Source organism: Nasonia vitripennis, chromosome 5, assembly GCF_009193385.2.
Source record: "Nasonia vitripennis strain AsymCx chromosome 5, Nvit_psr_1.1, whole genome shotgun sequence".
NCBI classification, from domain to species: domain Eukaryota; kingdom Metazoa; phylum Arthropoda; class Insecta; order Hymenoptera; family Pteromalidae; genus Nasonia; species Nasonia vitripennis.
Window position 1 is genome coordinate 17,181,183 of NC_045761.1, and position 26,847 is coordinate 17,208,029.

General features: G+C 43.9%; 1 protein-coding gene across 11 annotated transcripts in view; it reads left to right on the forward strand.

Annotated features, from left to right (window-relative positions):
- Window positions 1-26,847, forward strand: part of LOC100118639 (tensin-1) — a 149,511-nt gene that overhangs the window by 48,908 nt on the left and 73,756 nt on the right. For all 11 annotated transcript variants that reach the window (XM_031932731.2, XM_031932730.2, XM_032600291.1 and 8 more), the window contains exons 2-3: window positions 17,930-18,038; window positions 18,273-18,310. In XM_031932731.2, the coding sequence (XP_031788591.1) occupies window positions 17,930-18,038; window positions 18,273-18,310 (147 nt within the window). The remainder of the gene's footprint in view (window positions 1-17,929; window positions 18,039-18,272; window positions 18,311-26,847) is intronic.

Genomic DNA, 26,847 nt, shown 5'->3' on the forward strand with positions numbered 1-26,847 from the left:
AGCGAATTCCGCGTCGATTCGGTATCGACGTATACGTGTCGCTATTTCTCTTGCGATTTTCCGTTAGGCAATATTGTTTGTGAAAATATGGATGTACAAATAAAAAAGTGCTCATTACCGCGTCAGTAGTGTATTGCACGTCAATTTTCGTACCCACTACCCACTAAAAAATTTATTGATTTCTAAAATTTTTTTAAAAAGCTTTCAGTTTAGAGGGTGAAGTACCTGTTGAAGGGTAATGCGTCAAGTAATAAATAAAAAGACACATTTGACCATCGTGACAAACAAATTTTATAAATCGGTTTCTGCTAAGCTAATCCGTCGAAGTTTATTATGTGAATCGATTTCAGAGTTATGATGGTGTCAGATTTTCAAGTCAGATAGTCAGATAGTCAACTTCCATGCTTTCTAAATTTCAGCTTATCAAATGTATCCGTTTCAGAATTCTGGTGAGGATCTCGAAAAGATCGAAATTCGCATCATTTATACAAAGCTTTCTTTTTTGAGAAAGCAATAAACTACACCTAAAAGTGTAAATCGTATATATTCATTTAACGGTACAGAGACTAGACAGATAGAGAGAGGTGAAGCATTCGAAGCTCGCTTGGCATTTGCGGAATCAGCACAATAGCCCCTCCTCTGAGTGACGATCACGGATGTGATTTTTCAAAAGCTCATTTCGGATGAAAGCGAGCCACAGTGTAGTGTTCGACGCGACGCCTCATTGTCCGCTCGCAAGAGGAGATTCTTATTATAGAAACGCAAAGCTAGACTCGCTCGCGAGAACTATTACAATGCGCGAGAGGGACTACACGCTACACGATGACTCGCGCGAGAGGTACTAAGTAAGCGACAGTTTGGGCTTGTACAGTCGCCCGGAATGAACTGGATGGCAGAGGAATGCTAATGGACGCATGAAGTTCTTTTGTTCGCCACTGGCCTATCGGCTCAATCATATTATTACATATTGATGTTTTAGTCACGGACACGGATAAGATCGCATCTATTGTTTCAAGAAGCTTCTACAAAAGCTCGCTCTACACATCTCTAGCATAAAACAAACTCGGAAGCGTCGCTATGGATTAAAGCGCGCAAGTAACAGCATCTCTAATTGCATGCCGCGCGCGGCTCGTTTCTCAAAAGCCGTAGTGACGCGTTATGGCGCGTATGCGAATAAAATTAAAGTACACATCGGCTTGGCACACATATGCGCGCATACAGACTCGTCGTCGAAGCGCGAATCCCGGAAAGCGCATCTAAGGCTGATACGCTTCGTTAATCGGCTGCAGCTCGCTCAAATTAGAGCGACGAGAGTATGTTGACCCACTCGTGTGGCGAAATGACTTCCTTGACTATGAGCAGACTCGTCTGCGTACACAAGCTCGAATTTAGACCCTAAAACTTTAATCTTCGGCATAAAAGCTGAAGCGTAAAAGCGAAGCCCGCTTTAACTGGAGAGTGTGAAAGAATTGGACTCGTTTTCCGTTCCGAAGGCTTAATTGGGTGATTACGCAGTTGCATCGTGTCGCCTCTTTTTCCCGACTTTTAATCGCTCGGAAAGTATGCGTAAGTGTTGCGAATAACTCGCGAATGCGGGCGCTTCAATTGAAGTCGGCTCTTTTTTTCCATTGCAGAATTTTAAATATAACAGGGACGACGACGCGCTTTATTCGATCAATTGAAACCGGGCACAACGCAGTAATCGCTTGATCGAGTTGAGCGAATCAACAGGTGGCCCAAACAAATCTCCGTCGTATATTACGAGCGGCTTTTTTAATACGAAGGTCCAGCTGGACAATCACGTTAATGAGGAAATTATTGAATTGCCGCAAGGAGAAAGCTTAGCTTATATACGAGGAGAAGACGCGACTATCTTACAGAGTGATGAAGAATGGAGGAAGCTGCGATGACACGGGTTTTCCATCGCGTCGCGCTTGATAAACTCCTCATCGATAAAAGAGCATCTCGTAGAAACGTATGAGTAAAAATCCGCAACACCGAGCGCCATTAATCATCTATTCACCGTTCGATTTTTGCGATATAATACACGGCTACTTTACGCTGTTTTAATGCTTGTCGAATCGGCCGGTTACGCGCGCTCGCCGCATTGAATGTTAAACGTCGCATTGACATTGGAATCGCGGCATAAATTAATGCACAACTAGCATTGATAACGAAAAAAAAAAGAGAATTGGTTGTATACGTAACGCGATCGGTATTAATTATATTTTAAAGCCGATCTGGAACGCTCGCGATTACATCTGTCCGTCAATGACACCGATTTTTCACAAGCATCCGGAGGCTAATTGAATTCCTCGCGGAAAAATCTGAAATTTTAATCATGCGCACGTTTTTCTCTCCTCGGCATAGCATCGCGATTGGTATGTTTCTTAGATCTCGTGAGAAGGGCTGATTGGCGTGTGGGCTACGTGAGCGGCTTTCGCGAGAGACCAGCTCGCGAGCACAGCAATCCAAAAACAAGCGAGTCGCGCAAAGTTCGTTATACCTCCGGTCATTGTTGGAGTCGACGAGGTTCGATGTTACTTTTTTTAATAGTGCATGTATAGACCGAGAGCGATATGAGTTTTCAATTAGCAATAAATAACAACAACTGCGCGATCCCGTGTCGATGTCGCAATTAAAGCGACGATAAATTCTCCGGATTCATTGTGATGCTAATGCGCTTGTGCATGCGCGGCGCAGTACAACTACGACACGAGCTATAGATATAGACCTGCGGACGCGTACACGTTAGCTAAGAGACTATTCAATCGCAACAATGATGAATATCATGGTTCAGAGATCAGACGCATTGTGTCGAGCGAACGCCGGGCTTGAATGCGCGCCCCGCGCGCGCGCACACACGGCTCCAAAATACAAATTGTGAAAGTTGTATTTGGAGCTAATGGCCTGTCTTATTATTTTCGGTCGAAAAATCTTAGTTATAGTCAAAGCTGTGTGTGTTTGCAATGCCATTGTTGCCTCTGATTGGGTTCGCCCTTTTCTACCTATCAATATGCAGATTCGACTCCGCCGTGTCGAGAGAGATATTTCCAATTCCCAATATCCATCGGCCATTAAGCTCTCGATCCACATATTTTTCGAGCTGACTACGAGCCGATCTATGTATAAATTCCCAGCTCTGCGCGTCCCTCCCGATCTATAAAACACTGGCAAACAGGTTCGTTCGACTTGTTCGTCGGACCGCGAGCGCTGTAACGCACAACGCTGCGCCGCAGTCGAGTTCGTCGCTCGTTACAGCCCAAGATTTAATCGATGAATAATAGTTGATTAGCCTCTCGCGTACACTTACGTAAAAGAATAATCCAATAATCTGCGGTTGCGCGTAGATCGCCTCACTGTTATACTGCTTTCTAGCTCCCAGCGACGCGAAGCTTCCCTCGGTAATAACATCCTCCGGCGCGATTACGCGATCTCGTTTCGAAGCAGCGGCAGCGGCTCGCCTACGCGAGTTTTCTCACCTGACGCCCACGCGCCGCCGCTAGTACACGCGTTATCGCGCGCTTCCATCGATCGGATTTTCCTCGGTATCTTGTGGTATATGATATTCTGCATAAGAGACGACGTTATTGCTGGCGCTTGGAAATTAACGAGGTCTTGATTTAGGGCTTCTTTAAAGCGGAGAGAGAGAGAGAGAGAGAGAGAGAGAGAGAGAGAGAGAGAGCGGCGTGTACTGTAATGATAGGTGATTAGGGGCATTTTTTAGATGGGTAGGTTTATGCGTCCACTGGTATGCTTCGTTCGTTATTCGAAGCCAGCAGCTGGAACGCTTCGCATGCTATAAACAATTTGTTAGGCCTCGCTTGGATTGAAGAAGATTTCTGTATCAGGATGGATTAGGTTCATATCTTGAAAAATTACACGTATATGAAATGTTCAGTAATTCAGTTGTCATATATAGAGAAACTTTTAGTAAGCACGATGAATCAAAGATTTAATTTAAAGATTTATTTATCCAATTTATAACACGGTATATTCTTATTCGAAACGTTTGTATTTTTCTGTTCGCAACACTGCTCCCCGCTAACATTCCCACCGATACTGCGTGCACTTAATACCCGGAGAACTTCCCCGAAAACCCGACGAGAAGACTATATATACCCGCGCGCGCGAAACTTTGAAAAGTACCGTGAGTGCAAAATAGCCTCACGGCGCCTCTCTCTCTCTCTCTCTCTCTCAGTCCTCTCCGCTCTTCTTCTTTTTCAACAATCGAACCGCACGCTAGCATCGCCCGCAATTATCCGACACTTATACATACATAAATACAATAAAATAAAATAACAGCGCGGGGCTCTCGGAAAAGCGAGCAGTGCACCCTTCCTCGAACGAAACAGCTATAAATGACTGGTTATTATACGAGCGGCCCCTTTCGCGAGAACTTTGACTTTTGATGCTTGGGTACATTATATACCTTGGTGAGAATGAATGTATTTTTTTTTCTGGCCGAACGTTTTATTAAAAGCGCGCGAAATTTCAAAAAACAGTACAATAACGCATCGTAGGATACTTCGAATCTAGTAAACTTTATGCTAATAAATAGTAATCAGCCCGCATTAAAGTCAATCTCGCGGCCATTAAGACCGGCTCTTAGCGCCATAAAACTCACGCACTCTCGATCGCCTCTCGAATTTCTCTCTACCGACGGCCAAAAAGAAGAAACTCGTCGCACATAATAATATCTCCTTTGAGCGTAATATAAACGCTAAAGGCGCTGCAGCGCGACGACGTGGAGAGCCGCGCGACCACCGGGTCGGCGACGCCTCGACGTCGCGCTCACATCAAAGTGATTTAATTAGCGATAAATCATTTGCACTCGATACATAATACGCGTGGCCGACTCGATTGACTGGTTTTTATGCACTGAGACGACGAGAGATTATGTTTCCCGCGTAAAAGTGTGTGCGCGCGGGGACTTTCCCAGCTGTATATAGCCGACTATGTGTGCAGCGCTGCTCTGGGGTTGTAGTGGACGCGGAAGCTCGTAAATTAAAATCGCGAGATCACCGACCGATGAAAGTCTAATTTATCGAGAGATTTGTTTACTGGAACGCTGATTTATATCGCGAAAGGGGACGCGGATTTATATTAACGCTGATGCTTGTTGCGAAATTTTTGCTAAGTGATTGTTGCGTGCGCGCGGGGTGAGTTAGATAATAAACCCGACTCGCGGAGTTGGTTACATTAATTTCATAGCGGCGATAACGATAGTGCGCGCAAATTGTATTTTTTGTGAGGAAAAATAGCTCCCTCTACACGCAGACGCCGTTCATTAAAGGTACAAATCCGATTAAACGGGCGCGTTTTCCTTTACAGGCCCAACGCAATATCATCTAAAATTTCGCATCTCCGTGACTATACCGAAAAGGCAGAGGCCGACGCCGATTTCCAATTAACCTCCTCTATTTCCATGCGCGCACGCGGTACTCCTTACATACATTTCCCTTACGTACCTCGGCATCAGCCTCGTATCAGCTGCACCGCGGCAGAGCGGGCGTCAGCCGTAGAAGCACATATAATGCATTAAACAAGAGCGTGTACACACACACACACGTATATAGGCGCAGAATCGCGAACAATGAGCCACTTAGCCGCGTGGATTACATAAATTGAGAGGGAGAGAGACTCGACTCCCCTTTACAAATGCGTCGTCGTCCGGAGGGGACAATGGCGAGAGACGGGGGCGAAAAAATGTCAACAGTCGCCCGCAAAACGTAAGGGAGTCCTAGGAGCACCTACATGTGATACGTTTTCTCTTTCGCGGTGATGATAGAGGTTTGTATGAGTTTCAGCACCACATGCGTGTATGTACTGTAGGTCTGCGTATAAAGAAACATTTCGCTATTGTTTTCGAGGAGAAACTAGTTGTGGGTGCAGTGCTTTACTGTACCGTTGGTACGTGAATTTGCTCGTTGAAATGTATACCCGAAGCTCTTTATAAATGAAGAAAACTTTAAATCAGAATTCCAGAGGTGGTATCTGTTCATGCGTATGTGTCGGTGTCGAATTGAACTAAAAATATTCTGTTGGCGGTAGGCGGTGATAAATGTTCTTTCTACTTTCATCGGATACGGATGCTAATCGATCAAAGCAAGACGATTATAGGGTTTTTAAAATCCCACAGACTGCTCAATTATAATCGATGAATTTTATAGCACGTACCTATAAAGTCTGTTTTATTCTATCTTGATCCATCCCCTGGCTAGAGGTATATAACTACTGTTCTGGGGGTAACATCCATTGGAAATCTTACACGGAAAAAAAGTGAGCCTGGAGTGACACCGGCACTTGTCTGCAGAATGAGAAATGCCGATGCAGCACAGGCTTGCTGTTTCGGCACCAGTTCTTGGCCATTTTACTTTACAAAATTTTAAATTTTCGTGCTCCATTTACTTGAACTCTTTGAAAAGCGTGAATCTAATCGCCCAGTCAGGTCAGTCACTGTAGATCTTAAAATCCCGCGTGCAATCACCGTCTCGTTCAAATCTCAAGGAGTGCGTCTATGGAACTTCCTTCCATCTAGCATTAGATTTTTAATGTCACTTGCGGCCTTTAAGAAGGCTCTTAAAACTTGTTAAATCTTGACTGACGTGACTAGTCAGTAGTCATTGTCTAACTTTATGTACCTGACGAACTTTGATGTCTATAAGATTATACGAACTAACTGTGATATTGCTTCCTTCCTAAGGCAGCCTTGTAATAGTAATTCTTGGAGTTTGTATAAAAACATGTAGGAAATATGTTTTGAGGCATTTTAAGTGGAAAAATAGTCTTTTTAGAAAATGTCCGTATGGATGTGTGTGTGGGTTCGTTCGTATCGCTTCTAGCTCAGCTTCTACTCAGTAGATTTTAATCCACCAAGTCTCATTTTATTTGTTTTCACTAGTACATAGCGGGATAACAGTTCGTTTTTACATTTTCTGGACCCGTTTTTTTATATCAATTTTTTAGATTTGAGATTTCAGTTTTTTCTAATAAAGTTATTGGAAAAGTTGGTGAAAGTAAATTGCTTGGTATGTATCTGAAAGAGAATAAAATTACCTATCTTTTTACCGCGAAAAATTTATATTATCGTTCGTCATTTTTTTTTATTACACACGATAAAGCGCAAAATTTGAAATTGTTTTAACTCGAAAACTAAATTTTGAATTTTTCTAAAAAAATCATGATTATTGAAAGTTATTAGGACTATACTTCACTTTAATTTTAAGTCATTTCATGGGGCATATCCTGAGAAAAACGTCAACAACTGAAAAAAGTCGTTTTTCTACGTGACGCGGTAACTGAAGTAAAAAAGGATTAATCAAGTTCAAATTTTGGATTTAGTTAGCATTATATAGCACTTCGATCCCTATGTTTGGGTTGTTTACGAAACCAGTTAGTTTCCAAGATATTAAGCTTCAAAATTTTTTTTCTCACCCTGTATGCTATGAATTGATTTTTTTACGTGACACGATAACTGTAGTAAAAAGGCAATAGTCAATTTAAAATTTTGGATTTAATTAGTATTATATAGCATCTTGATCCCTTTCTTTGGGCTGTTTATGATACCAGTAAGTTTTTGTTTCTCACCCTGTATACTTTGCATAATTGAAAACTGCATCACTTATATCTCTAGCGTCCTCACAGTGGCGGGTGGGTTAAGTAATTTTAACTTCAACGTGCGAGGACTCATGTTATTATGACATGCATTAGTTCGGACCATAGAAGCATGCTTACGAAAATTTTGACATTTTCACGTGAAAAAGGAATATTCATAATTTTATTATTTTAGGTATTTAAAAAAATGAAGTTTACTACACACCTATTTCAGTATTCACTTCTATCGGCTATCCTCAAGACAGCCACATTTTTTTAGAGTTGAAAAACCAAGAGCTTGAATGAGATGGTGATTTGATACGGAAATGTTTTCGTCTACTGCACCTAAGCAATTTGGAAAACTGAACTTATCCAAAAATTGATTGGCAATGTGAATACAATCATCATTAGATGAAAATACTAGGTATGTATCTTTCAAGCATTCATAAATTGCTTGACTTACCTCCGGTATCATCTTATACATAGTAGATGTACCCACTCGAAAGAACCATGTTGACTGATTAGCGGACTTTCCATTAAAAGAGCTATTAGCAGAGGGGTGGGGGAAGGGGGTCCGCAGAACCCAACATATGTAACGGGCTTGCATTGGTGTATTGCATAGGCGGAGTAATGCCTTTGAATTCTGCTCTGTGTCCATGCCAGCTTCAGTACGGTCTTAGAATTCGAACAAGGAGGTCGGCAGAAGAAATAAGTACAAATAATCTCGTGTAGCAAAAGAAGCTTCCCTCACAGCATGAAAAGCACATCGAAGAAATATTGAGTGATAACGCTCGGAATCGTCGAAGCAAAGAAAGCCGCAAAAGGTGCACGCGGATGCCGATGAAGAGGATACCCAAGCATCTAGGCTGGAGACGCAGAAGGTACCGTGCGATACTGGCGTACCTCGCCCGGGCCGGCGGCAGGATCAACACAACGAATTCCGCGAGGGAGACGGCCTTGCACCTGGCCGTCAAGCGCAACGACATCGAGGACGTTGCTCATCTGCTGCAGCTAGGTGCCGACGTCAACCACGAGAATGGCAGAGGTGAGACTCCTCTGCAGGTGGCCGTGGTCAACGGGAGCCATGCCGACGTACTCGCCGAAATTATACCGAACAGCAACGGTATTCTCTACTCCAGGATGGAGTTCTACGGCCTGAGGTCGCTCGATTTTGCCGCTGTGGGCAGGGAACTGGACGCATACAACGATAGGAGCTATCAACTCGTATATACGCTGCTGAACGCCGGAGCCAGCGTCAATATCGAGGACTACAACCGATGCTCGCCACTCCAGTGCGAAGCGGACGTCACCGCCAGGGCTGATCAGGCATTAGTAGGCGACACGGCTCTGCACTGGGCCTCCGTGCTCAATATCCGCAACAGCCACGACGGCATTATCAAAAAGCTCCTGGAGTTCGGGAGCAACTTGGAAGAAGACAATTACCTAGGGCGATCGCCCTTCAGTTACATTGTCGAGCACAGCAACGTCAGGCTGATAAAATTCTGCGTCGACGAGTATCAAGAAGACCTCATACACAACGCTCTTCACTACGCGGCCCAGAATCAGAACGAGGGCATGATGGACCTGGTGCTGGAGAGTGGGCCCGAGATCAACCACACGTGCCTGATTCACCAAACACCGCTATACTTGACCAGCAGGCTATCGATGATGAAGAACATTCGGAAGCTCATCTCTCTCGGCGCCAACGTCAACGCCAAGGATGTGCGTGGCTTGACGCCGTTAGCTGTGTGCTATTAGGGCCGGCTCACATGATCAGTCAAACGCCATTGGCCCTTGATCGATCGGATTTTTTCGATGAGAGAATAGAGGTGATAAAACTTCTGCTCGAGAGTAGAAGCAATGTTAACCAGAGAGTTTACACCGAAAAAGAGCCGGAGAATCAGCCAACTATCCTTAAATTGGCGCTGCGCTTTGCAATGTACGTCGCCAAGGTGGAAGTAGTGATTGAACATGTGGCTGCAGTCGAGGCAAGATCGAAGAAGCCATAGCTCAGTGTAAAAAAGTAAAAAAAATCTTAGAAACTTAACAATTAAAAAAATGGTATCTATATTAACGTAAATCCCACTTTTTGGACTGTTCTGCATGAATGGACTTCAATAGGTACAGGGGCAATGCATCCTATATTATATTCTTTAAATAAAAAAGTGTTGTTTTACCTTGACTAAAAGTGCCACATCCTTTCCCAGCACCAGAAATCGAATGTGGTACTTTTACTTAAGGTGTTGCAAAAAATATTGTATAATTGCCCTCGGGAGGTAAAATGGTGAGCTCATCATAGCAAGTGTTTACCACCCGAGCCTTCGGCTAAGTTGTGGCTTATTATATATGTTATAATTTTATTCAAAGGTGTATCACTGATTCGATATCCCATTCCTAGCCATCAAGAATGATTAGTAATATATCCTTATATAACGTATAATACGTATACTTCGATGGTTATGCATGTACTACACGTGCTTGTAAATGTTATTTGTTTTTTTACACAAGTAATTAAGAATCTTTTTTGGACGATTTCTGTCCGTAGTCAGTTAAAACTAACATGCTTGCATACAATTTTAAAGGTATAGAGTAAGATATTATGTTGGGGCCTATCGCGTGAACAAGTTTATTTTGAAGTCAAAAGATTTTTGCCAAATGTCAAGAGTTCTGCCAGAAGTTTTAAGTATTTAGAAATAAATAATAAAAAATACAGAAACGTCAGCATTTAAAAAAAAATGTAGATACAAACCATGGTGCTGAATTCGCAAAACTAAATAAAATATTAGAAATAAATAATAATATATATTTTTTGGCATGTTCATTGTGAGTAAAATTTTTTGACTTATTTTCATGCGTATAATGTCGAAGATAATAATGTACCCGATATTTGTATCTATATAGATAATACTCCAAAGTTTTTACCATTCTTATTTGTAAAAATAAAAGAAAACAATTATGCGGCGACACGATTCGAAATATAAACTCTTCAATTATTAATGTTTATTATTAATTATTGTTGTAAATTGCAGCTACTTTTCTAGTAGAGTCATCATTACGTACTCCATAAGAAAAGCCATTGTTACATGATCGTAACCATACGCAATCGGTCGAACGACTCCACCTTCATCTATTAGCGTCCCTTACGCAGGTATGCTGATCAAATGTGTACTCTCCGAAAACCCGTATCCTTTTAGACCACTCCATTGTACGCAATGTCAGTAATCGACCTTACGTACGATTTCTTTGCAATGACTGCATAACTTTTAGCCGATGTAAAGAAGACAGTGATTTGGAAGCGTATAAATTAATACAAATGCTATCTAAGGGTTTCCTAATCGAGCCTTCTATAAAATTGTTTTCTTTAATAAGTGCATTGAAGCAAGCAATTTTAAAAACATTAAAAACATTAAAAACATCCAAAATTCATGCAGATAAAATATTTGAAACCACCGAAACTATAGAAGAACTAGTGTCAAATCTCTTAGTCGGATGAAGAAACCACAATATACTTTTCATGCACATAATTATCACCTTCTTTTTAACAACAAGAATGTTTTTTATTATAAAACAGGAAAATAAAAATGACTGCATAGAAAAGGAGAAAACCAGAGAAAAAAGAAAGTTAAGCAAATTGTCATACGCTCCGGATCGCGCAAAGGATTTAGAATTGTAAAATTCAAGTGCCGTTAATTATTCCGAAAAAGAAATTTGAAGGCAGACAATTCTAAGTAAAAAAAATATAGAAAGTCATGAGAATTGTTAGTAACCCCCTCCTCCTCCATGTTATAAAGCTTGAGTGATATCTCCTTCGAAACGATCAAACTGAGCAGTAGTCATCTACTCTCATGTGCACACCTTACAATAAATAAAGTACAGCCATAAGCTTTCTCAAAACAAACTTCAAAGTTAAACCCAACTGCAATTAGTTATCATTTGGTTCTCTTTAAAGCATCATTAGCAACATTTACAAAATGAATTCAAAGTCTGACAACCCATCGATTCTAATCAGTCAAATTTCGGATTTGGTGACTACTTTTAATATAAGAAATTGAATATGAAAACAACGTCGCCAAAGAAACATCGCAAGAAAGTTATAGTCAAAAGGCGACTCACCGAAATCTGCTAACGAATGAAAAAAATCGAACACGGCTACACCTCCAAATCAACAAGTAAATGTTAAAAAAGAGGTAGACAAAGAGGAAATAAAACGAATTAGACATTTTTTGCCAAGCGCTTACGATAAAAAAAGGACTCAAAGCGTGCCCTCGAACATCCTAAGACACTTGCTCCTAAGAAGACACGCCGAAAACTAAACCTCTTATAGTTTAATAGTAAAACAAATTGTAAAAAATTATAGTGTAAGATAATAATTAAGGTTATGTGCGGACGAATTGTGAAAATTTGGCGGGGTGGTGCGGACGGACGTTATCCGCTGTCACCCGGCCGTCATCGAGGGAAAGCCGAACGGGTAAACTACCTTCTCTAGGCGACGAGTGCCATCTTCACGGCCGCACGGATCGTCCGTCGGACTGCCCCGTTACACACTATATATGGAACAAAAATTACTAATTTACTATAGTGAAAATCAAAAAATAGATAGCCATCTAGTTGAGGAATATTGAACTATAGTCACTACAAGATCTCTACTTCTGATGCCTCTAGCGATGATTTCAGTAAATACTCTAAAAAATAACCATGATGATGGACTTACGTGCAATTACTAATCTTATCCATCACATTTTATAGTTGGAATAAAAATCTATAGTTATATGGATGAATTGGCAAGTAATCTTGAGCATACCGAGTCAACTGTATTGAATACCGAGTTAATCTGTTTACATGCCAATTGCGGATTGTTCGCGTTAACCATAAACGATAACAACTATGCGTACATACACCTTCCTGCATGCATGAAGTTTGTTTCCCAATTCATAAGAAGTGACTACAAATCCCTTGTATCAAATGTCGCACAGGCGTCTGTCAACATCATGTTTGTTTCACGAATCTCCGTTTTTTTTTCGCATTCCACCGCGGCGCTGAGTAATGAACGCTCGCAAGTCTGGGTTATTCATCACCGCGCAGCCGCATATCTTATCGAGAGTCATCGCAAGAGCCGCACGAAAAATCGCGTGGGCTTGCCTTTTGTGTACGTGATGCAGTCAAGGGCGGTTATCGATATTTTATGTCGGCCGTAAACGCACAGAAGATTCATTGTGAGAGTTGCGCACAGTGTGTGCAGTATACACGTGCGACACTTTAGGACGGACGCCGTATAAACTGACGTCAGCGGCGTATACCCTGTGGATTCGTTTGTTTGCATTGCACAGAGCTTCAAATGCGCCGCCTTTGACCTTCTGGAAAGTTCATTAGCATAGATCTCGCGGCTTTTTGAATATTCTATGTCGCAGCTATACATAATTCGAGCCGCACACACGAGCAGTCGGCAGTCGTAAATTAGTCGTGTGACTAATTTCTGCGACTGTCGGCTGAAAACAAATAGCCCTAAAAGAAATCACGAATCCTAATTGAAAATTTCAGCGCGACTTTCGCTCGATCATGCTTTGCGCAACAGAGAGATCCGATCTTGGCAAGGAATTGCTTATTCAATCTGCCGAGTGAAAAAAAATTCAAATGCCTGGAGTGCGTGTAAACTTAGCGATTCCAATCAGTTTAGATATTCGATCGAGAAACGATCGCCGAAGACGACGATCCCGTTGGTCCATTTTCGCATTGCCAAGCGTAGCACGCGCGAGTGTCTCAATATTCCGGTCATTTTCGGAGCGGCGCGGAGGCGAATAAATCGGGAGGTAATTTATTCCAACGGGAGGGAGGGACTGTGTTTAAAAGTCGGGGCCTCGTTTACATAGATTACTCGTGTCGGAGGAGGAGCTTCGGTTTTGGCGCCGTGTCGGAGTGCGAAGTGACAAATTTCGTGTGCACGCGCAGTCGACCGTTAATTTAATCGGCATGTATACGTATATAAATTGTTTCTCGAATGCACGTTCGGCACTAGTCTCGGTAAATAATTATTTCTCGAAAAGCTTCATCTGCGGACGATACGAATTACGCCTCGCTTAATGGTATACAATCCGGCAACTGTATACTTCTCTCGCTCGTCTATAATTTACCGTCCGCCGCGCATTTCCGCAGCCCTGTCGCGCGGGCAAAAAAGCGCTTCCAATTGTCAATCCGTAATAATCCAGCAAAGAAAAGCCGCTCCAATCATGCCTCTCCCATTTTTTCCGCTCGCTTCGCTCGAGAGTCATCGTCAATCTCGCGCTCGGCTTGCAGCTTCGGTCATTAAGAGCTGGCCATTAGCTCACGCTGCTGCTGCTGCCTATCGTCGATGCATCTTGACAAAGCCGACTCGCCGTCAATGAGATTCCGCGAGGACTTTTTTCTCCGGTGCCATATAACGCGTCCTCGTCACTTTTTTTGAGATCGTAAACTTGCAGCGCGATCTGAGAGCGCATTGTTATTCACGTGTTGAATAGATCGTTTGCATGAGTTTTCCGATGAGTCAGTGTGAAGAATTATTTCAATCCCGAGATAAAGTAACTCGAGCATCCTCTCATTGTTTTTCACGATCGAAGAAAAGCTGCAAGACTCACCTTCCGTATACATTAATCGAGCAGAGCAACTACCTACGCTCTCCTGGAACTTATCCTCTCTCCATATCCTCCTCGAACCTAAGCGGATTCGCGCTGCTCGCGATTTGCATGGCCGTTTATCAGGCGCCTCGTTAAGACCGCACAGCAACGGCTCCATTCAGACTTGGTCCGCTATACTCTCTCGAGTAGGTACACATTTAACTTGCAGAAAAGACCCGGCCGCTGCGAACAAATGTCCGGCAGCAGCAGCAGTACTGCGCCTAGCTACGAGTTTCCGCTGCACAAAGCCGTGACGCGAAAAATCAGCCACTTATCTCGTGCGTTCAGTGCGACAGAGCGTCGCCCCGCGGGCTTTGCTGCGGAGAGAGGTTCTTAACACGTTCGACTGACTTTGAACGATTGCTCGATGACCTGCGCGCTCTGTATGTCTGTGTGTGTGTGTAGTCTCGCAGTTGATTTTAGCCTGTACGCTTGTTTTAAGCTGATCAATTCTACGCGTTGCTTCGTTTCAATTTTTTTTTATTTTCTTTACATCAGCGAGCGTTAAATTTTAGGGGCCATTATTATTTTACGAATGATGATTTCATTCCAGCGCCGTTTCATCGATTTTACCTTAATGCAAAGAGCGCTCGCTTTCCATGCGAGAGATTAATTTTAACGACCGCATAGCTTCAATACAAATAATAAGTATAATGCATCGACGAAATAAATTTTTCTCCAGCAATAACAATAACTCTTATGTGTGCACGCATTGCACTGCGTTTATCCGCTCTGTTTACAGGCCGAGAGACACGAGAAACCCGGCAATTAATGAAGCCAGCCGTGAAACACAAATCGGCGACACAACTCGCTCTCATCTTATAACTCTCGTCCAGTTTCCCATAGTCGCCTACTCCTCTCTCTTTCTCTCTCTCTCTCTCTCTCTCTCTCTCTCTCTCTCTCTCTCTCTCTCTCTCTCTCCCTCGGCTTCTCATACGGCATATGCATGCAATCAAGCTCTGCACACACTCATACTCCAGTTCGCGGTAACGCGATCCCCTCGAGATCGGCGGCGATCTAGTCGCGAGTGAACGTCGTGTTTTCGTATAGGGTATACGTGTAGCAGCTCCGACGACTTGAGTTTCGCGGATCCGTAAGCACACAACACGCGAGATAGGTTTTTCACAAGGCGCTCGCTTGTCTTATTCCCCTCTGAAAGATGCTATTGAAAAAGGCTGGCCTGATTCTTTTTCCCCCGGGTGTTTGCGGAATCGGCGAAATTTTAGGTCGATCAACCGGATAAGAGCCCGTATTTACTCGAATGATTTAAAAAAGGTTTCGCAACACGTCCGACGACTGAAGGCAACGAGATCTCTTAAACTCAAAGCCAGTGCACTACCGCGTGCATTACCGCCGCTTATGAACACGCGTGTTCCCTTTTTCTCCGTCAAAGCGAGCTTTCATCTCACTCGCAGAGCTTTGAGGGAGATCTAGATATTGCACGCGCAAGCGAGAGCCCAGCTGCCGCATAGCATTGTCTTGGGTATTATTCGTCGCTATGCGGCGAGCATTCACTGCTTGTGGATTGGTGATGGATCGATTTTGCAGAGGTCGAGTGTGGGATGAAAATTGGAATGTTGCCGCGTCTGCAGCTGGGGAATGTCGCGTTCGATGGTATCTGCTTGATTAGGAAACGTCACGGACGACGCGCGAGCGGAGAGTTTGTCAGAAGTTTTTTCGATTATCGAGTGTGCCACCGATTCGCGAGAAGTATGCGAAGAAACTTTGATTTGAAAAAAAGATGTTTTACCGTTGGAGGACCGTGACGTTTGCTTTATGCGATTTTTCATCGGAGAAGCGAACAAAAGAGCCTGAGTCCGAAGAAGAGAGCAACGTTTTACGCTGCTTAGCCACGGTTATAAGATGACTTTTCGACTAATCATACAGGAAGTAATCATCGCTCGACTTTTAGCCCCGGTGAGGCTTAATATCGCTAATTTTTCACTCCGCGCGCCGTGCGCGCAGCCAAGGCTGTGAAACGACTGTAACGAGATTCGTCACACAGCGTCTGATTGAATCACGAGTCCTGATACATTAATGGACTGAATCTCCCATTCATTTGCAGCTCGGCAGAAAAAAGGTGTATTCTGTTTCGCAACACACAACCGCGCGCGCTCGTAGGCCGCGAATAGAATTGCTCTTAATTCGCTTATAATCAAAAGGAATTCAATTCGACGCGGGCAAAAAAAAGATCCGATCCTGACGTAACCCCTTAGTAACTCTATGGACACCGCGCGCGCAAGAAAGGAGTAAATCGCGCATGATAAATCGCGTGATCTGCTCGGTGTCGGCTGCTCGATGAGCGCAAAACGTCGAAGTCCTATTTTAATAAACTAGAAACCGCAGTAGAGGAGCTGTACACATCGTGCACGCATCGGATGCTCGAGTGGCTTTTGATATAGTCCCGCGCGCAGACGAAACGCACTTGATTCCACTCGAAATGCTCGCGAGTGCCTTGAACCCGTCTGTCTAGCTTCTGGTCGAGTGTGTAGTCATGCCTGCGCGCACACGGAGTCGTTTCAAAGCGATGAAAATCGTGTTCGATTGTGTCGCGCACAAAAAGCATCGCAATATCTAACTCACGTCTTTTTCCTCTCTCTCTCTCTCTCTCCTTTCAGAGCTTCTTATACGTGGCACCGCGAAGATCCGCGGTGTGTAAAATCGATCTGGCTTATTTGCAGACTTTGAAGAATTGAGTGTGAATTTTGTTTTCGAGCCGAAAGAAGTGTGTAAGGTGCAGTGCGATTGGGAAATTAATAAGACCTCGGGTATTTGCATTTTCAATCGCGCGCTGCACGCGATTCGATAAAAACAGGTTGAGTCAGCTGAGACATGAGTCTCTTAATGAGATCGCAATCGCACGCGCGCATGTCAGACCCAAAACTATGCAGGAATTGCAGTTGTAACTGCACTTATACCGCGTATTTTTACCCATTATCACGATAATATCGAGAGATTTACGTAACCCTGTGGATTTGCATCATAAAAGGGCCAGCGTGAGCGCATGTAAAAAGTCCATACATCAATTAGCCTCTCTCTCCCCGCGTATCTATACACACATTCACTCGCGAGACTTGCAAGCAGCAAAGCGGCGACAAAAATCGAGTTAAGCTACTTAAGAGGCTTAAAATTCGCGTAACACGCGGTCGATTAAAAAAGCCGCGTAACAAGGCGCAATCACACACGTCAGTTGTCACTCGATTGATTTTATCGATTGCGACAAGAGATTAAAGGTCAACGAGTGATTATTCCATTGCATCACTCGCGTTACGAGCCGCGGGCAATTCAAACACTCTGTACTGCTTTTTTTGCTCGACGAATTACGGGTTTACTTTCGCGCTCCATGATAGCAGCGGCATAACAACGAGGAGGAGAGGAGGCGTGTAGGAAAAGTAACGAGGGTGTCTCGAGACTCGCGCGGAATGTGCGCGCAGCGCGAGATCGCGTGCGAGTAATCGCGCAAGTCCGCGGGGGATTTATCTCGCGAGATGCGCGCGACTGGAGGCTGCTAGTTCCGCGCGCGGCGGGTCGTCCGGGCCAATTTCATTCAATTTTCCGTACGGCTGCTGATCGTGAGAGTAATGTCTGTTTGAAATTCTTCTTTTACTTTGGAAATGATCTTTATAGGTATTATGAAAATTTATATTCGTAAAATTAATATACGATTGATCTTCTGTTTACAGAGCGATTTCGAGCCGCAATGTCACGTCTTCCGTACCAAACGACTACGTAAGCCGCGACCATGTCAGCTGTGTCACCAGGCGGTGATAAAACAGGCATCCTGCTGTCGAGGTAAGTCCCCCATGCTTTCACCTATACGTGTTCCGCAAGTCGGTAAAGTAGAAACGCGTGTAGTAAGCACGAAGACTTTAACCGAGAGTCGATGAAGCAGTGAACGTCACTTGTACTTGCCATACCATGATTTTCTAAATAACCTAAAATGTTCAGTAGTTTAAAGTGCGTTCAATAAGAATCTAAAATTTGCAATTTTAATTTAAATGAATCCGTGATTCTTTTTCATTTCAGTCTGCAAGTACATCTGTCACAAGGCCTGCGAAGATAAGGTGAGTACTTCCATCCATTCATCAATTAAAAAAAAACCTTGATTTTAAAACGTCTCAAACATTTAGCTTCCAAACGCATCACACACTTCCCCTCTAATCCAACTCCAGTTAACGAGCAAAGCCGAAACTGCAAATTACATTTCAAAATTCTAACAGCAACGCAGGCGACGACGACGTACTCCGTTCCCGCGCGGCAACAATATAAACCATCGCGCTCGGCGAAACGGGAGCCCTATTAATTTCCACATCAAACTCTGTTTAAACTTGGAACACGAGAGCGCGTTACACACTGCTCGCAGCGCTCGAAAAGCGATTGACGCAAAAACTTGCCCGCGAGCTATTATTGCAGCGCTTCTGCAGCATATATATATAGGTGTACAGCCCCTCGTCGGTTTATAGTATACATAAAATCGTTCGCGCGTGATGTTTCTTGCAATACTCGAACAAGAGCTGAGAGAGAAGGGTATTATAGGTGTACAGTCGATTCGCGTAACGCGCGCTATATGGGAGAGGATATTCGATTACCGCATATACACACACGCGAGAGGCAAAGACCCTTTGACGTGTTCGCCGAACTGGGAGATGAAAGGTACTGCTTGCTGCTCTTGATGCTTATTTTCTACGCCTAATTTCTGGTATTTTCTTTTTGCTGTGCATACTGGGTGCTTGAAGAATTTCAATGGTCTAATAATGCAATTTCAGTGCAACGCTAGAGCATACTCAGAAATAGAGATTACTGCTGAATTCTGCCGACTGCAGAGTTTCCGGTCAAAATTCCAACTCGGCTTGGTAGTCCGATGAACCCGCGTGTGGCCAGCACGTGCATGTTTACCCGGGAAAAATCAGCGCGAGCGTTTTTCAAGAGCAGCTCAAACATACACACACATACACTCGCGGGAAAGCGAGGATGACTGGCGAGTGGTAGAGAGAGAACGTGCCTCTTCTCCCGTCTGCAGCGTCTCGTCTCTTCCTTTTTTCGCAGCGTGTTTGTGTATGCACGAGTACAACCGCGCAATCGTCGTCTCGAGTCGCGCACTCGACGTTTGGAAATGAGAAAACGAGCCGCGGTGGATAGACAAGGTGGTTGCGTGTTATATTCTTCATTTTTTCCGACTTGATGAATGAAAGAGTAGCAGCTATACCAGTAGGTCGACTCCCATGCTTCGAAGAGGTGCTTTAAATTTCGCGCGAGAATGTTAAAGTAACGGATACCGCTATGGGGTTAATGCGAGAATTATTAAAAAAAATTGCAAGTCTCTGGCTTTTTTACGGCGCTTGTCGTCGCGTTATCGTACTGGTCTCTCTCTAAGGAACGAGAGCAGAGAGCAATTTCTTGCTTCGCCCGGCAAGACTTGTGTTTTTCGTATTGGTCCTGCGCGCCAGCGCTAATTTGAATAATTATTCATGCGATTTTCGAGTATAATTAGCTGCAGGAGAGGGGGGGGGTCAGGGACACACGCGTACACGGACTTGAGTGTACGTCGACTGGGAGCAGAGGCGTAACAACTTTAAACCTGGCAGTGGGTACCCAGGCAAAAGCAGGTGACATTTTAAAAACTGAACTAACACGAAAGCACACTATTAATTTTTGAAATTCGATGTTTATTTTTGTAAAGTCAAGCCTGCATAGTTTCCCATTTACTACTGCCAATATTGCCAGGACGTTCAACAACCTCTTGTATAAAAAACTACCTATATGAACAAGGTTTTAAAAATCCCTTAAATAATCAAGTTGTGTTATTCATTAATTTTGTCTGAGCAGTCTTGTAAGATTATAAAAACCCTGCAGGACTGCCAACGAAATTATTTGAAAAACAAGACGTGCATAAGTAAGGAAATTAAAATTTTTTAATATTGAACGAGCGATCCAACTAACTTCAATATACTTAAAATTGACACTAGGTTTAGTAATGTGTCCGCCAGATAGCGACGTTTTTTTTTCGTACAAGCGAACTGAAAACCCATTTTGACTCTATTGACTTTTTTTTTCTTTTTTTTTTTTACATGGCATTTGGAACTCGAAAGTTCATCGCCTCATCTACGCAAGCCTTCCACGCTGCCCTATCTTGTGTCAACCCCACCCAAGATGCACCTCTCCGATCGACACCCACCCGTCCTATTTCTACGAGATCCGCTTTTACGTTGTCCTCCCATCTACGTCTAGGTCTACCTAGAGGTCGCGTTACAATCGGCCTGCCCTTCATGACACGCGCTGCCGTACGGTCGTCTCCCATTCTCGCTACGTGCCCTGCCCATCCCAATCTGCGCGATTTTATTATTCTGTTAATATTTGGTGACGCGTACAGATTGTGTAACTCATCATTGTGTAGTCTCCTCCATTCCCCGGTTGCCTCATCTTTCTTCGGCCCGTATATTTTTCGCAAGACTTTATTTTCAAATACCCTAAAACGGTTGTCCGCCTGCTTAGTGAGAGCCCACGTTTCGCACCCGTACAGAACCACCGGCAGTATTATTGTCCTGTATATTCTTATTTTAACGTTTTTAGACAACAGCCTCGACTTAAGTAAATTACTCACGGCGTAGAAGCAAGCATTACCCGAATGGAGTCTCTTATTTATTTCGACATTAATCTCGTTTCTATCATTTATGGTCGTACCCAGATACCTGAATTCGCTAACCTTTTCAAAAGTAAAATTCCCAACTCTGAGATCTTCCTCCCCTCTGCAGATGCCTAGCTTATCCACAATCATGTACTTTGTTTTTGATTCACTCACTTCTAACCCTATATACTCCACCGCTTTTATGAGGATTTCCACGTTTCTTGCTACCGTTTCCCTACAATCCCCCAGTATATCCAAATCATCTGCGTAGCCTAGTATCTGCGTTGTTCCATTAAGCGTTGCGCCCAGCTGGCTAACCTGCATTTTTCTAACGGCATACTCTAACGTTAAGTTGAACAGCACCGTAGAGAGCGCATCCCCTTGTTTTAAACCATCGCGTATCATGAAGGGTTCTGATACATTACCGCCTACTCGGACCTTTCCCGTGCTTCCGTTCAGACATATTTGAATTAATCTCACAAGTTTTTTCGGTACACCGAGAAGTACTAGAATTTGATACATTTTGCTTCGCTTAATAGAGTCGTACACTTTTTTAAAATCTATAAATAGTTGGTGTATGGTTTCGCAAAATTCCCACTTTTTCTCTAACAACTGTCTTATGGTAAACATTTGATCGCTCGTCGATCTGTTGCGCCGAAATCCGCACTGATAATCTCCTACTATATCTTCCGCGAATGGGGTGAGTTTAGCTTGTATTACGTTTGACAGAACTTTGTAACACGTTGCTAAAAGTGAGATACCCCTATAGTTGTTGCAGTCTGTCTTATCCCCCTTTTTAAAAATCGGTATAATGAGAGATTCCTTCCAATTTTCGGGTATTGTTTCATTTTTCCAGATGGCACATACTAGTTTATAGATTTTGAAAGTGAGCTCGACGCCCCCATATTTGAGTAACTCAGCTGGTATAGAGTCATTTCCCGCGGCTTTGTTGTTTTTTAGTTTTTTAATCGCGGCCTCTACTTCTTGGTAGCTCGGTTCCTCCACGTAGGGTTCAGCAGTGTGAATTTCGTCCCCTAATTCTTCCCTATTTTCGTGCACGTTTAATAATTTATCGAAATAATTTTTCCACAGCGACAGTAATTCGTTTTCATTTGTTACGAGGTCCCCGTTTTCGTCCTTCAGCAATTGCGCTCTACTCCTAAAACCCTTTCTGATGGCGTTAATCCCTCTGTACATTTCGCGGGGGTTATTTTCCTTACTGTTAGTTTCTATTCTCCTAATAAGATTCTTTTGATACTCCCGCTTCTTATTTCTGTAGATCGCGCTCGTCTGTTTCCTTACGTTAGAATACTCTTTTACGGTCCTATCGCTTCTATTTTGTAAGCTATATAATTTAGCCTTTTTGCGCCTTTCAAACCAGAGTTCGCACTCTTCGCCAAACCATGGTTTGCTCTTTGGCTTTTTCTTTTTACCCAGTACTTTGTTTGCGGCCTCTTTTACCGTTTTTTCGATGTCCCCCCATAAGCTATTCGGTTCGTCATTCCCCTCCGGCGATGTGTTTGCTTCTTCAAGTGCCTGAAACCTGTTATTAATTTCTATCTGGTACCTAATTCGCTCTGTTCTATCTCGTAGTTTCTCAATATCGAAGCTTTCTACCTTGTTTGCTCGCTTACTATTTTGATTCGCTACTAGTCTAGCTTTTAATTTGGCTACTACTAGGAAGTGGTCCGAGTCGCTATCTGCCCCTCTGTAAGCCCTTACGTCAAGAACATTAGTATGACGTCTTTTTTCAATGAGGAAATGATCAATTTGGTTCTGTGTGGCCCCGTCCGGCGATGTCCACGTTGCCTTGTGTATGTTCTTGTGCTTAAAACACGTAGTTTTGATTATAAGATCTTTTGCCGCCGCGAAATTTATGACCTTAATACCGTTATCATTGCTGGTTTCGTGCAGGCTTTCCTTACCTATAGTAGGCCTAAACATTTCCTCCCTACCTATTTTAGCATTGAAATCGCCTAATACTATTCTTGTGTCGTAAGACGCGAACTGGTCGATTACCTGCTCTAAAGTTTCGTAATAGAGATCCTTAGCTTCTTCTTCTTTGTCCTCCGTAGGACAGTGTACATTAACAAATACATATCTATACTATTCACCTTCGATAATGATGTACGAGAGCCTATCATTGACGGATTTGAAACTTTTAACCGAATGTACGATGCTTTTGCTTACGAGAAATCCGGTGCCTAGAGATCCCCCACTCCCGGCCCCATAGAGGTACGTGAAGTTACCCGATGCTAGTACTCCGCCATCTGGCCACCGCGATTCCTGTATTGCTACCAAATCTAGATTGTACCTATCAGCTTCCTTTAAGAGTTCTTTAAACGCACCTGCTCTGTATAGACTGCGAACATTCCAAGTTCCGACCCTTAAGTCCCTTTTGGTTCGGATTTGATTTTTTTGAGCCATGATGTTATGTTAAACCCGCGCGCTTCGGATCCTGTTCCGATCGCAGGTGAGTCCACCGTTCTAGAGGTGATAACCCCCATACCTCTCTAGAACTAAGTATGAGAGCTTTCCGACTTTGACGAGGACAGTGTCAATTCGTCGTCAGATACACTACGGTTTCATTCTCGCATCCTAACGCCCCCCTGCAAGGCACCGCGCCTTCGCTGGCATCGTTACCGCGTAAGACCAGGTGACGAATCATTCTATACATCCCCTTTCTGGGCAGTTGTCATCGCTCCCGCATCCTCCTCGGCAGCAGGATTTTTGCCCATTTTTGTAATGTGTGATGAAAGAGATAGATTGAGAGATAAGAGATAATGTGAAGTGTTTTTGTTGTTGTGGTGCTTGCGTAGTGTTTCTAGATGAATGCGTTCGACAGTGTGGGCTCATCACACCCACGCCTGTTCCTATCGGCTGTCCGTGGCTGCTTATTCAATTTATTCGCAGCTAACCTCTTTCTCAGAGGCTGTTCCTCTATCCGCAACCTAAGGACGCGCTGTGTAGTGGTGATAGGCACCCACCCGTCCGATCTGGACGAGAACGCCCAAGACCCGCTTAGGGTAGCGGCATTGTAACAGACTCTATTGACACCTATCGAAATAAACGCAAACTATACTTTTTCCAAAAAATGTATGAAAGTGTACAAAATTATGTCAAAATTGCTTTTAAAATACAACCAAAATACGCACTTTAGTGTAGGGTTGACACTTATACTTTTTTGGATCAGTTGATATTAAAATTTTGTTTCTAGATAATTTTGATGATTAAAAAGCGATTCCCATGTGACATTCGTGTTTAACATTTGTTTAATAATTAACTGCTATTAAGACTGGATCAAAGCACCTAGACACCTGGCGCATGCTATGTATGACTGGGTACCCAGTCGGTTGTTGCACCTCTGACCGGGACCGTGCGCGAAATCGAGTATGAAAGAGTTATTCCTGTGGGAAGACATCATTCTCGTATTTTTATGAGGGCTTGTAATTTAAATTATTTCGGGCTAATAAATTAAGATTCTCTTTTTAAAAGAAAATCTGCGCGCTAGTCGTGTAACGCTGAAACAATAGTTGAAAATTCACGTCGCAGAGTAATTTAACTTTGCGAATGGGCCGGACATTAATTTTCTACCGGGTATACAGGCTGGTCGGGAGATTGAAAAATTGAAAGTGGCCTAGAAAAGTTTTGACGTCGCCGAGTCGCGCGCTTCACTTCCAAAAACTTTGACTCCCCTGGCATATTGTCTTTCCTCCAGATTACGCTTGACTTGCGGAACTCCGAGACAGTTATACGCCTGTTCTTGTACGGACATCAGTTAAAATACCGGATAGCGACGAGCTTTGACGCAGGGAGTCGTGTGCAGCTGCTAAATAAAAAAGAGGAAAAAAATTCGTCCCTCCAGCGCGTCGATAATTTAGAGCCTCGATAAAACCCGAGCCGGCGTAAAAGCTGCAAATGTCTCGGGTTTCTCGCCATCGCAATAAAATTCTCCCTTACACCCACCTTCCTTTCTGTACCTTCGTAACTGCACATGGTACCTCCTCCGGAGGGCTGATAATGGCTGACGTTATATATCTGGATGACGCAACGCGGTATGTATAACGCGCAAGTCTCCTGCAAGAATAATTTCATTCCACTTCCTACAACTGCGCGATATTCGAGCAAATTCTTGCAGGTGCACGACGTTCCCAAAGCGATCTATCAAAATCTCGTCGCAAGAATGCAAAGCTCGCATCTATACAGGAGGCTTTTCTGCCTACTCGTGTCATACCCACGGTGCAGTGCGCTGCACATTCTCGTTCTCCAGTCCGCGGCTATAAACGTGTATGTGGAAGGCGCGGACACGACAACGGTAGCCTATACATACGCGGCGATTCCCGATAAAAGCGGCTAAAAACCGCGCGCTCCGCTCTCTGCCTATATCCCATACAAGAGAGACTCGTTCGTTCGCCGTTATAAGGGCGAGCCGGAACGTGAGAGACACGCGCTGGATGCGCGCGCGCGCGCGAGCGTCTTACGTAAGCATCCTGTAAAATAATAATAACCGACAGAGAGAGAGAGAGAGAGAGAGAGAGAGAGAGAGAGAGAGAGAGAGAGAGAGAGAGAGAGAGCCGCCCTTATCTCCGCGGCCACACTGACGTCTACATTAGTGCGGCTGGCGCATCTCCTCCCTCCGGCGTCATTATGCGCATAAATTTCCTCCCGAGCGTCGTGCCGCGGCGATCGTGTTTACAAAAGGAGACAAACCCCCGACGACGACGACGACGACGACGTCTCCGCGAGAGCGTGAATCGCCTTGGCGTGCCAACGCTATCAAGATACACAGCAGTAGCTGCAGCCTCCGCAAGTTCCAGGTATAGAGAGAGAGAGAGAGAGAGAGAGAGAGAGAGAGAGAGAGAGAGAGAGAGAGAGAAACTGCAGCCGAGGGGCATACCGCACTCGAAAAATCCGGTATACGTCCTTGTTTTCTCAAAGATGGTCGTGCGCTGGATGCCGCCGATGCTACCATAGAGGGAGGAGTCGATGGACTCTCTATTATACACCTCGTCCCCTCTACGTGTATACGGCATCGGAAGCCTCTTCCTCGACGCCTGATGCGGGCGAAGTGCCATTTTTACGTTAGATGCGTATGCGCTAATTTTCAACGATCTGGTTCAACAATATTGCCATCGACTGCTGGATTCATCGGTATTATACCTCCACGCGCGGGGGAGTGAGTAATTCCGCTCCGGGGCTTGTTTTTCAATATAAGCAGGAATTTATATCGCGTTGTGGCGGATTTGGGTTAATGCGAGTTTGGCATATATTATTACGTCTGGGTACGTCTGTGTGTCGTTCATTATAAACGACCCTGTTACGCGTTTTGCTTCCTTTAGTGCATAGATATTTATTTTTAGATCGTCGCTGTGTGTAGGAAGTTCGTACAGTCGCGGAATACATTCGTATGCAAAAGCTTATAGATGTGCATTGTTGGATCTCTCTCAAAGGATATCGCTTACGCTCGCTATTTGCTTTCTAGCCTTTTAGAAAGATATTGTGTGGTGCTTTGCATACGCTATACGATGTATCGCGCAGTTCTTCGTGCGCGAAACTCCTGTACATTGCCGTAAAATTTCTTTTTAAAAAATTGGATTGGTTGATTTCGGTCAATCGAAAAATGTCATTAGATGTATTTAATGGCAACCTTAAAATGTAGAGCGCGTAATAAATTCACCTAGAGCGATGTAAAAGAGAGATGAACGACACCTAAAATCGATATCGCCTAATTAGGCCAGTAGCCTCACTGCGACCCACCCGCACACGTAGCACGGAAGAGAGTTCAACCTTATTATCGTGCATGCGCACGTGTGACCTTCGCTCGTACATGATCCAGCGGGGCGATCTCGCAGCGATACTCGTCTCGTCGTCGTCATCCGAGTGCCCATCTCTAGCTCTGCTCTCTCTTGGACTGCAGACGAGGGCAAATTCTTGCCGGTTCCAAGAGCGAGTACCGAGAGAGAGAGAGAGAGAGAG